General features: G+C 37.9%; 1 protein-coding gene across 3 annotated transcripts in view; it reads left to right on the forward strand.

The window, feature by feature from the left end:
- Positions 1-13,293, forward strand: part of robo3 (roundabout, axon guidance receptor, homolog 3 (Drosophila)) — a 130,263-nt gene that overhangs the window by 45,173 nt on the left and 71,797 nt on the right. Inside the window, exon 1 of one of the 3 annotated variants that reach the window (XM_058086498.1) lies at positions 4,920-5,382. The exons of the other annotated variants lie outside the window; for them this stretch is intronic. Coding sequence (XP_057942481.1) covers positions 5,319-5,382 — 64 coding nt within the window. The 5' untranslated portion in view covers positions 4,920-5,318. Of the gene's footprint in view, positions 1-4,919; positions 5,383-13,293 lie in introns of those variants that run through there. 3 annotated transcript variants of the gene reach the window in all.

Consider the following 13,293-nt stretch of genomic DNA (forward strand, 5'->3'; position numbering starts at 1 on the left):
ACTTCATTCTCCTTGGTTGTGTTGCTGTCAAGAGCCTTTGGCATTCTAGCTTTCTACCAAAATTGTTTCGCTACCACCTTCTATCTCTTCCTGACTCCACTGGAATAATTATGCATCAGTTTGTTCGGCGCCTATCTTCCATTGCAATAGTCCATTGCATGAGAACAAAAAGAGGAGCAGTCGAACACTCATGATAGAAAAAACACATTTTTATGTAGTTTTCAATTGCCTTTAACGTAAACCACTGCAGTCCCAAAAAATATTCAATTCAAATTGCACAGTGAAAAAGCCTTTCTGTCTAGCCTGTAAAATAACCCGGTCACCAGTGGAGTCATTAGGCCTATTTTGGGGGGCTTCAGCCACCTTAAAATGTTCTTAAGCTCCCCTAAATAATTGTTTATTTTTTATTGACTTAAAAAAAAAAATATTGATTTGTTTTTTTTACAAAAAATAAATGACAAATTTCACATAATAGGGCAAAAGCAGGCTAATAAGCAAGCCAATAAGGAGGCTAATACTAGCCTACTACTACTACTAGTAGTAGTAGCAGTAGTAATAATCAGAAGAAGAATAATGATGATAGTAATAATAATAGGCTAATTAATAATATAATATAATGATTATTATGGGCGGCACGGCGGTCGAGTGGTTAGCGCGCAGACCTCACAGCTAGGAGACCAGGGTTCATTTCCACCCTTGGCCATCTCTGTGTGGCCTAAAATTAAGTATCTCTACTGAATCTGTTCAAAAGTTAAGTATATCCCGGTTCTTGTTCGTTATTGGTAATTTCTTTTTGATTATTTTGAATGTCTACTACATTCATTCATATCCGATGCATCTCCAGGGGGCTAAGCCCCCCCCTGTCCTCAGAACCTAGTGACGCCCCTGCCGGTCACTATCAGGATTCCTATCACTGTTGTACATCCCATCATTAATGGTGATTTAGAAACAGGAAGGAAGTTGGTGGGCCTTTCAGGAGTCAGAGCAGTATATAATGTCATCCGGCACTTGACGGACAAAAGAATGTTGTTCGCCTTAAAGCAGTGAACAAGTCAATCGTTGTTTCCTGAGATGTGAGGCAAATTTTTTCGCAAACGTTTCCACCTCCCTTTCCCCTTTAGTCCAGTAAGACTTTTGCTAATATGTGGAATGATTTTTGTAGCTTCAGTCAAATGTAATGTAATCATTACAATAGTCACTTTTAATGTAAATATTGATCTGCAAATCAGAGGATACTCAAACCTCATGCTATTTTCCCAATGGTACATTTTGCAGATGGCAATCACAACAAAATCAAAGTTATTTGTATCGACTGTCGCTGTGAGTTGAGTTGTTATGGAGTACGTCAGTACATCGACTAAGAAGATACTGGAGCACTGCTGGGATTTTTTAATTGTCTTGTTACAAATGGTACAAACTCACAAGTGTTTTTTTTTTTTATATGTGAGCCAAAGGAAATAAAAGTATCACACAGAGGTCCAAAGAATGCAGTATGTTGGCCGCATATGGCCCCCTGGGCTAGGCTTTCGACACCACCTCCCTAAACCAATGACTTCAAAAGAATTACCCAAAGAATATGAAACTGTGCCAAAATGTCCCAATGTTAAAGCACTCAGTCAATTAACTTGAATTCTTCAAAACACAGCTACTCAGACCTTCCCACTCAAAACCATTTAAAGTAATTGGACCATAAAGGTCATTGAGTTTTGCTGTCATAATGGCACACCAATACTGGCATTTCCCCTGCAATGAATCATCAAAATCAGCTCAGAAAACCGATGCTTTGAGTGAAGAGACGACATATTATGATCGATTACTCAGTTACAGTGCATATATGCACTGGACTGCGGTGCCTCGCTGACTAATTCAGTCACTAATGTGGATAATTAGTCTAAATTCATAGAGCGCTTGGCTGCATTGACACCAGTTCCAATGTTTGACGAAGGCGCTAAAGTAGCAGCATCAGTCACACATGAGTGGAATTGCATTCAGTGGAGGGGTTTCGTCATGTTTTATTCAATCAAAGAGTGATGCTCAATTAATCTGTTTGTGCAATTCAACTCATCATGTACATGCATAAATCATGAAAGAACTATCCGGGGAGTTTCATGGTGCCTCTGCTCTCCATGAAGAAAGTATGCCTGCTATGTATAATTGTTGTGTGCATGTGTCATATACAGTATATACACAGTCACATTATATAGTATAGGATAGTTGTATTTGCAATTATTTTTTAATGGGGATGCTCTGATCGATGGGCCACCAGTCACTATCACCCTGCAGTGTAGTGTCTTGCCCGAACTAAAGTTAGTACTCATGACATCTTTAGTTCACAACTACTGCTAATTGTTTAAATACTGTGTCACTCGCGAGTCAGTGAGGAAACGGTAGCCCTTTCTGTAGCATGAGTTAATCACAAGCTATCAGTGCACTCACCCACTCAACCCATTGGAGGTCAGTTTATATAACGGCATAACAATATAAACAGTCTGACTCATGGTGTCATCATACGTCAAACACTAAACTCATCACACAGCAACTTAACACTCAAATTGTATACCTGACAAATATACAAACATGTACCAAAAAACAAAACCCACGGGGTATTGTGTTTGAGCAATCATTGCAAGGTGTTCAGTCTCCTTTCTCTAGCTCCCTCTGGTGGAGAGAAGCAGCATTTTTGTGCCATCCATCCATTTTTTAATGCTGCTTGTCCTCCAATGAAATGCTTTGCTCAGACAAAATGCATTCTGGGAAAACTCATATTGGTGCATGTTTGTATATTTATTGGGTAAACCCTTTTGGTGTTAAGTTGCTGTGTGATGAGTTCAGTGTTCTCACTGTGAGTTTTTTTTTATATTTCATGACAGGCTCTTGTCAAATAAAGAGGTGCCTGCTCCTCACAGAGTCGTGCAAGCCACAAAGTGCCATTTTATGACATGGACATGTGAGTTTTATATACGCATAAATCTGTTTTTTTTCCTTTAAATTTAGTGGGTGTGCCTTATAGACCGAAATTTATGGTAAATCTTGTGGTTATTTATTTCTCAACCCGACTCAAACCATTCCAGAAAGCGTTCAGGCTCACAATTTTCCGCACCCCTAAAATTCCAACATATATAATAAAACCTTTTTCCCATGATTACACATTGTCTGTTTGTGTCTTTTTCATTCAGTAAACTTGTTATCCTCATCATCCCCCACTTTCATTTCTACAAATGTCAAAAGCTGTGTGTTTACTAGGTGTGTGACCCCTGGTATTTATTTAACTCCACAGCGCTCTTATCCAATCTCTCATTGCAGAATTGCGTCTCTTGGTACGTCAGGTCTCACTGGCACCCGTTTGCCATGTCTCTTGGCACATATTGCTTTTCGTGTTGCATCAAGGGGAGGCAATGCTTGCACTCAGATAAATAGTGACATTTTCTCCTTGTGTGTGTGTGTGTTTGTGTGCCATTTCCATTGCGTGATTTGTATACATAACACCACCGTCGGCTCAATCAAAGGTCTTTCACATGTAAGACACATTTGCATTTGGTGTTCTTACCAGTGCCGGCATCGTTTATTCTTCTTTGACAGCTTGGAGTTGACATTTGCTCGGGACTTCAATTTTACAAAAAAGGCCAAAGCTAAATGGAATTTAATCAGAAAAAAAATTATTCTATGATTGTTAACCATTTCTTTCACATGACCTTGAAACATGCATCACATGAACTTCTGCACTGTGTTTTAGCACAGGTTAAAAAAAAACGTTATAAAAAGTGTTGGGATTAACATTATTAAAAGTACCGCTGTTAATCTAATCAATTACTGTTTCAACTGTCAGCTCTACAGATGTGTGTACTAAATGTGACGCGTTATTCTGCGCTATATCAGTGATCTTAATGTCGCTTCAGTCGCTATTGTTCACTACTGTGACACAGGAAGCTAAATAGCTAGTCGATCACGCTCAGAAAAACACTGCCTCCTATCGTTTTGATAAAGAATTGCAAGACTTCAGCCTAATATCATAAAAAATGTCACTACAAAGCTGATTATTACACACATTTGTAATGTTTTGAAAAATACTATTACTTTCCCTTGTAACTAATTACATTCTGTGTAATTGAATTACTTATTGAGGAAAGTAACCAGTAACTTCAACAACTTACTTTTTAATTACCGGCTATAAAATGGTTATGGCTGAATCTTTATACGATGGTAATAACAGTGTTTTGCGGCTGTTAATGTCCACTTGTATCGGTTACCAGATTCAGAAGCAATATTACAATGGCCATTTTGATATTGTTTATCTTGTACATAAAAAAAAAGCTCAGCCAACATAGATACAATATTCGAAGAAGCTATATAAAAACAGCCTGCATTGCTACTTTGTTACAGTGGACAAAACGTACTGTAATTATAATATGTAATATTTTTCTTGGGGTTTTGCTCTTTTCCTATTTCTAATATGTTGTTTTTCATATTTTTAGAAACTGGCCAATAAAAAAACAAGCATAATATCAACCTTTGTATTTTAATATTATTTTAAAAGAGAATAACACTGTGATATACTAATATAAGACTAATAATCTAGTAATAATCTGGTAGTAATCTACCAATAGTAGTATTGATAGCCGCAACACAAGCAGTGCCGTTAATGTAAAATTAACAAGGTAGTTGACGGAAGTAATGAGGGAGGTGCCTTCAATATAAAACACCACTCAATGTTTGTCAAAAGTTATAAATAGCAATAACGTGCGTATAGTACGCGTACGACAAACATCAAAATTTTGTTGTTACTAATTAAATACTGGTCTATTTCACATGTTCTTATCGATATTACATAAAAACATCCCTAGTTATTGCGGCGTTTATTTTGAAATGTTTTACCGGAAGTGGTGTACTGTGTTATGACTTGGGCATGCATTTGAGGCTTGTAGTAAGTCAGTCAGTGCCGTCAAGCAAGACGCGGAGTACATAGGCGGGCATGTTGCTGTGTTTTTAAACGGCGTTTCGTGTCAACCCTGCGACTCGATGTATTGCTGCCCCGACTGGGTTTTATCTGTTAAAACGCGGCAAAAACGGGACCCAGCGACTGACGGACCGACCGACCGCTGCCTGCATCTCGCAGCCGCCTGTCCTGTCATCACCTGCGGCTCCGCTGTTAACGAACTATCCGCTGGATCGGATGCTGCTTTGCAGAGCGTTGGAAAAGTTGGCACTTGGGGTGCCAGAACTCTGATTTAAAAAAAAACGGAAGCAAGTGAGCTGAATGTGGAGTTTGAATCTCTTTATGGATAATTGCCTCAACTACCAATGAAAGATTTCAACCTATAATGGAGTATCGCCGGACTCTGCTTTCGCTGCAGCTTCTATTTGCATTGCAGAGTTTGGCATATGGTAAGTAGAATTTTTGCCTTCAATTGAGTGATGTTTGCACAGATGGAGTCTCGCAGCAACAGCTCCCAAAACAAGGTCTGGGATATTCCCCAGAGCTTGAGGAAAAATGAGAACATTTAAATGCATGTCAATCAGTCAAAGTCTTGACAGTTTTTGCTCTTCTATATGCAATATAACAACACATCTGTTCTTGTTTCGCTTCACGCCATATGAAAACTATGTCAACTGGTGCACCGAGAGCAAGTTTAGGGCCAGGTGCATGGGTGTTATTCCTTGAAATAGCCATTTATCCTCCTAGACAATGTATTTTTAAAAATGCAACTAAAACCATCAGGGGAAATATCAGCCCATTATATGTCCAAACTTAGAATGGCTCTCCCTACAGGCTCATACAAGACGTTACGGGCTTCATATGGCCCCCGGACTGCAGTTTGGACACCCCTTGCCATATGCAGTGTTACTATGGGACCTGCCCTGGCCCAAGGGACTGTGAATTCTGACCACCCTCTTTACTCCCTATGGAAATCTGACTGTGTAGGGTTTTTGGGTTTGCTCATTTATCTATATTATTGTATATTATTGTACCACAGGTGTCAAACTTAAGATCCGGGGGCCAGATTCTGCACGTAATATCTTCTTATATGGCCTGCAAAAGCCTGGAAAAAATAAAATAAAATACTTTAACCTCTTAAAATGATATTATTCAGAAAATTTTATAATAATATACATTTATTAATATTTTATTTTGTAATTTTTTAAAATTAAATACACAAAATAATTGTACTAATTATACAATAGTTACTTGTATAATGAAGTTACTGCTTGGAACTAGATTTTTATGGTAATATTAATGGTAATGATTTTATTTCATTTGAACATGCATCAGATTACAATTGAATGCATCACAATCAGTTCACAGTTCCACATGTCCAAAAGGAGTAGGAAGAAGCAAAGCTTATTAAATCCTACCCCTCCATCTGGTACCTTTACAATCAGTAACTGTTACATTTGTTCACTTCCTGCTTTCCTAATATAGTTTTAGTTTTTTTCCACGTACTGAAGTACATGGTGATATGACCATACAATGACATAATGGGTACCATAGTAAGTGTCAATATAGTGATATATATATATATATATATATATATATATATAGCACATCATGACTGGTTCAAGACTCTTCATCCTTGTATTTAGCAAACATCAACTGCTTGTATTGTTTCTTGAATTGGTTCATCGTTGTGCATTGTTTAAGGGTCTTATGTAAGTTTGTTGGTAAAACAATACAAACTAAGTGAAAATGCTAATAATCAAATGACGACCTCTGTTCATCAACGCTGTGCACATTATCTGTAAAAAAAAACTGCACCAATTTAGGACACAGAAATGCAGAAAAGGCAAAGAAAAGTATGCCTTTTAAAAACATCCGCGTTTTTTTTTTTTTTTTGCACACAGCCACAATGTTCATACAACGTTGTTTACTTTTAACAAGGCTGTAACACACTGACTATGAGACCAGAACATACGAAGCCGGCATCTGTGAATGTTCTCCGTCAGTGACTCCAGATGCTGCTGTGGGACAACAAAGCCTGCCTTTTTAGCCACTTATTTTTTCGCTTAAGCAAAGCAAATCAAAGTGTTGATTCTCGCATTCTTATAGTGTTCTCTAATAGTGAATAGTGTGCAAATTGGATTGATATTTTTAGTGCTGTAGTAGTTAACTGCTGCTATACAGCTGGCATGGGGTCCATTCCCGCTCAATGCCCCCTTTTGCAATGACTGGTGACCAGCCAAGGGGTGTAGTCCTTCTGCTTTAGTGAGCTGGGAAAGGCTGCACCAACCGGACAAGCATAAACAGGACAAGCATTTTAGAAAATGGATGAATGGCTATTTTAGGAAATCGTTATGGAATAAAAGGTTTTAGAGTAGATCTACAGTTTTTCAGGGGTTATATCCGGGACCACTAACCAATGGTGGAAAAATGCGAGTAATTGATAGACCCATACAATTGCACAGGGCTGCAACTAAAAATTATTTTATTCGCCAATTAATCTAATGATTAACCCTTCTCTTGTGTTAGGGTCAGCACTGACCCGTTTTACATTTTAATACATAAAGACTCAACATTTGTTTATTGCATCAAGGCTTTTTGACTTTGTCAGGAAACTCAACAAAATAAAACCAAAAAAATAAATTTTTACTACATTTTAAAATGGTCTGGTTGAAATTATGACCACTGTATTGTGAGAGTCGGTTTCAAACCGGTTATAATAATATGACTATAAAGCAATATTTTGAGCCACAACTGAAGTCACAAGTGTACAATTAGCCAACACAATGACAACCAGCTCCTTTTCTCATCATGTAAGCTTCAGGGGATTCTCATTTTGACCGCTTTTCCAGTATACATGTGAAGTGAATTCACTCATTTGACTGGCTGAGTTCATAATTTACAATTTGGATCATGGAAAGAATGGCAAGAAGTACAGTGAACCAAGATCTGGACCTGTTCTGCTTTTTGATTTCAGTTTATACTAAAGTTCTGTTGCTGAAAACTAACTTTTTCTACCTTTTCTTGACATTAATATACGTATATGGGTCAAAATTCACCCGAACACCATAGATGTTTCTTTGGTGATTAATACTAAAATGAGAAAATAAATAAAACTAATTGATTTAAGAGATATGTTCTATAGCCCTCAGTAATAGCCAGGTAACAAAAGAACCTTCAATTTATGAATATGATTATTTTGAGGTTCAGTTTACCATTTTTGGGAATTGAATTTAAGGGGTATAGTGACAAAAAAAAAGGCCTACATGCGCACACCGAAAGTATTAAAACCAACATTTTCATGGATGAGGAAGACTAAGAAGGTAACCAAGACATGATAGTAACTTATTGTTTTTAGTGTATTTTATAGCCGATTTAATACATGGGTCAAAACCGACCCGTTAACATAATCAATTAACAATTGATTAACTACCGACTATCCCATTTTGGTGAATGGGATCGTAAACAGCCAAAATTAGCAAAATTTGCAGGACTGCGAGTGTTGAATTGTGATCCGATGTATCCCACCATCCATCGCTTTATCACATCAAAGGGACCCCCCCCACAAACCCCCACTCGTGTGCAGCCAGAGACTCCTTTCAGCAGTTTGTTTGCCCAGTAAGGTGACACCGAAGTCAACAGCAAGATTGTCGGTCATCTCTGTCACCATCAGTCAACACGGTGGTATCTGGCAGCTCTCCCCAACAGCCGTTGAGGCACTGTGTGTGTTTGCCATGCTCTTTGCTGAAATAACTGTGGAACTGCTTCCTTTTTGTGTCACGAATGTCCCCCAAACAAGCCAGCATCCACATCAAACAAGCTCACACCAAACCTTGATATCTACACTGTAATTGTGTTGGCTTGTACGTAATGTGGTCGAACTGGCTCGAATAACCCTTTGCCGTTCCAACGGCCATTCCGACTGTGTTGTCATACAATAGCCGATGAAAAAAATAAAATAAAATCTTCGTCTTCTAAGGCGGTGGTTCTCAGACCCAAATTGTGAAAAAGCCATGCCGCTATTGAAATGGGTTAACAGGTGTTGCTTATATGCGTTTCATTGGTTTTCCAATAACAACAGTTGATAAGGATTTAATGGATTGGCCAAGGAGAGTATTGGCAGGACTGAATAGCTGTAGCTTGGAATTTATTGAAACAATCCCGTTGGATGGTCTCTTAATATGGCGAGCAAGTCGGGATTTTGAAAAGTTATCCTTGAAACGTATCTTTTCACAAAAAGCCCTTTTTTTAAGAACTGATATTTTGCTGAAACTTACCGATGTTCTACTGATTACTAAAGAATGGAAAAAAAAATAGAAAAAAACTTTTTTGGAAAACGGTTGATGAGGATTTAATGGATTGGTCAAGGAGAGTATTGGCAGGACTGAACTGGAATTTATTGAAACAATCCCGTTGGATGGTCTCTTTTAATATAGCGTGCAAGTCTGAATTTTGAAAAGTTATCCTTGAAACAAAAAAGCCCTTTTTTTAAGAACTGATATTTTGCTGAAAAAGTACCTATGTTCTACTAACGATTACGAAAAAATGGAAAAAAAATAGAAACAAACTTTTTTGGAAAACGGTTGATAAGAATTTAATGGATTGGCCAAGGAGAGTATGGCAGGACTGAATAGCTGTAGCTTGGAATTTATTGAAACAATCCCGTTGGATGGTCTCTTAATATAGCGAGCAAGTCGGAATTTTGAAAAGTTATCCTTGAAACGCATCTTTTCACAAAAAGCCCCTTTTTTTAACAACTGATATTTTGCTGAAAAGTACCCATGTTCTACTGCCGATTACGAAAAAACTGAATAAAATAGAAACAATTTTTTGTGTCTACATAGCCCGAAGCCACAATATCCCGAGCGCCTTGAAAAATCAGTCAAACTCATCAAAAATATCCGGTACCGAGAGGAACAGCTTTTGAAAAATTGTCTGGGATTGAATGAATTAACGGGCAGAAACTGTCAGCACAGATTCTGTTATTTTGGCTAAAATGTATTAACCCACACAAAAGGCAGAGTGTGGCAGGAGGAGGTGAGATAACCACATGATGACACCTTTATACTTTGCCTCGAGTTATTTTTTTTTTATCAATGTAATAGTCTTTCTCACCTTCTATATCAAAATGCTGACACTTGCAACTTTCTTTTGGGTCTATTGTAGCTTCTTCTGCAGCTGGGATCAGTATGAAAATCAGAGATTCTGCCTTTTCTGGTTCTGGTTTCCATGCGAACACGCTGTTAAAAGGGATGTTTTGTGATAGAAATTATGAGCACAGTGCTCTAAACGGGAAACCTAGGCAACATTTGTGCGGAAATCTTGGACTTGAACCAAAACATACACTAACCGAGGTTCCACTGTATTGATCTCGCATTCATGTGTATTATCATTTGAAAAATGTCCGTCACAATGCTTCTTGCGTGGGATGTCGGCATTCTGCAGTGTGAGGAGCAGCGTTGGTGTCTAGTGTGACAAAGTCCTGCCGTTCCAGCTGTCCCTATTCGAGGCTGCTTTACCTCAATTTTTACAACACAACATTTTGTCCTCTCATTCAGTCGTGCATGTTTAATTGAACAACGAGGTATAGTAATGGAGTTGTCGTCCCATCTTTAACAAGCTGTGTAAAACGGACGACTATCTCTGGTCGTTGGCCTATGGCCTCATGTAGGTTTTTATGGCTACTTAGGGGTTGTTTACACAGAAACGACACCAGTGGACGGTAAAGTTTTCTCTTTGGCATTACATGACAACAAGATACTCGGAACGGTGTCTGCTTTTGGTGTATTTAAAAAGAGGTCAATTGTAGTGATTTTTCGAACTTTTCTAACCAGTCTACTGTTCTTAACATTAGACCAGGGGTCTCAAACACGCGGCCCGCGGGCCAAATGTGGCCCACAGGACACTAGTTTCAGGCCCCCGCCTTGATCTGAAAGTTTAATGTTAGTGCGGCCCGCGCAAGTTTGATATGGATGCTGTATGGTATCATGTACTCAGAAAAAATTATTACGTTTAATTAATGCTCATGTTAAAGGTTAAATAACTGTTAATAGTTATCCTCCCTATCCGTGTGGAAGTGGTAAGTTTAGGTCCGTTTAGGTCGCTAGCTCTCTAGTTTGCGAGTTAGCATGTGTCTCAAGACCCTGCAGTTGCGCAATATGTTGTAAATAAAGAGTGTAAATGTGACTATAGTCTTGTTTTGTCATGTCTACAGGGCTCTAATAATGCTTTGTTAATTTTTATCTGGAAAAAAATAATTTGTCTACCCACCAACTATATGTGGTTTCTTAAGTTTATTATTTGCCGTTTTATTGTTATTATATTTATTGCTGATTGATTGATTTTCTTTATTCTTGATTTATTTATTTTTCATCTTGTTTTGTGTAGAAAAATAAAAAGTAAGATATTTGAGAACAGTGGGCACTTATATAGACAAACAACCATTCACACTCACATTCATACCTATGGACAATTTTGGAGTCGCCAATTAACCTAGCATGTTTTTGGAAGTATCCGGAGAAACCCGGTACCCGGAGAAAACCCACGCATGCACGGGGAGAACATGCAAACTCCACACAGAGATGGCCGAGGGTGGAATTGAAACCTGGTCTCCTAGCTGCGAGGTCTGCGCGCTAACCACTCGACCGCCGTGCCGCCCTATTTATTGTAAAACTTGTTAAAATAAAAAAAAATTAAAGAAGATATTTTCATCTAGATAGATTTATAAGATGTTTTGAAATTATTTTTTGTGGCTCCAGTTTATTTTTCTTTACTTAGCGAGAGGGTAAAATGGCTCTTTTGATAGTAAGGGTTGCCGACCCCTGCATTAAACTATCCAAGTCTTAGTCCATACTCTGGTCTATTGTATAAAAAAAAAAACACTCATTCAATTGAAGTTCCTTAAATGGTCCTGCACCATGTGTATCCAAGGTAACAGAACTGTGCTCCACAATTAATTTCAGCTTGACAACGGCTCATGATGCATTATTAATTTATATGTGGGGAGGCGTCACAGTTAAAGGTGGAAGAAAGGGAACTCAGCTGCACAAGGACTCTATTTAGCAGTAGGTGCTGACAGGACAAGTCAGCTATAAAGGTCTCAAGTGTGACAGCCTGAGGGGCCTGACACGATAAGCATGAGCTCCCCACCTCAGGCTGTAGACAGATGGACTGCCTAAGGAATTAGTTCCAGTGGTTCTGGAAAGGGGGGGGGTGGTCTTGCCAGCCTTATTACTGAAATAGACATACAGCAAAATGAGCCTGAATTACGACACAACATAAGACTTCATTGAAGTTTTATGGCTGAACTAATAATACCGTTAAATAATTACCGAATCCAAGCGATAAGTGGACTATACAATACTATGTTGTGTACATATCATCTGATGATAATTGCTGTGTTCTTCAAAAGAAGGATTTTTTTTCCGTTTTAGGCAAAATGAAAGTGTTTAACCTTCCTCTTGTGTTAGCTTTCTGGTATCTCTAATGTTAATGGGTCGGTTTTGACCCATGTATTAAATCAGCTATAAAATACACTAAAAACAATAAGTTACCATCATGTCTTGGTTACCTTCTTAGGCTTCCTCATGCATGAAAATGTTGGTTTTAATACTTTCGGTGTGGGAATGTAGGCCTTTTTTTGTCACTATACCCCTCGATTTCAATTCCCAAAAATGGTAAACTGAACCTCAAAAGAATCATATTAATAAATTGAAGGTTATTTTGTTACCTGGCTATTACTGAGGGCTATAAATATATCTTAGAAAAAGTTATTGTTTTCAGCAACAGAACTTTAGTATGAAATGAAATCAAAAAGCAGAACAGGTCCAGATCTTGGTTCACTGTACTTCTTGTCATTCTTTCCATGATCCAAATTGTAAATGTGAACTCAAGCCAGTCAAATGAGTGAATTCACGTCACATGTATACTGGAAAAGCGGTCAAAATGAGAATCCCCTGAAGCTTACATGATGAGAAAAGGAGCTGGTTGTCATTGTGTTGGCTAATTGTACACTTATGATTTCAGTTGTGGCTCAAAATATTGCTTTATAGTCATATTATTATAACCGGTTTCGAAACCGACCCTAACAATACAGTGGTCATAATTTCAACCAGACCATTTTAAAATGTAGTAAAAATATTTTTTTTGGTTTTATTTTGTTGAAATAGAGTTTCCTGACAAAGTCAAAAAGCCTTGATGCAATAAACAAATATGTGATTCTTTTTATTCATTAAAATGTATAAAAAGTCAGTGCCGACCCTAACACAAGAGGAGGGTTAAGTATTCAAAATTTTTCATATAGTTTAACAAATTTGAGTTTTTTTTTTTTGAAAGAGTCGAAATAAGCAACTGCAATCCTG

This window comes from Doryrhamphus excisus, chromosome 11 (assembly GCF_030265055.1).
Source record: "Doryrhamphus excisus isolate RoL2022-K1 chromosome 11, RoL_Dexc_1.0, whole genome shotgun sequence".
NCBI lineage: Eukaryota > Metazoa > Chordata > Actinopteri > Syngnathiformes > Syngnathidae > Doryrhamphus > Doryrhamphus excisus.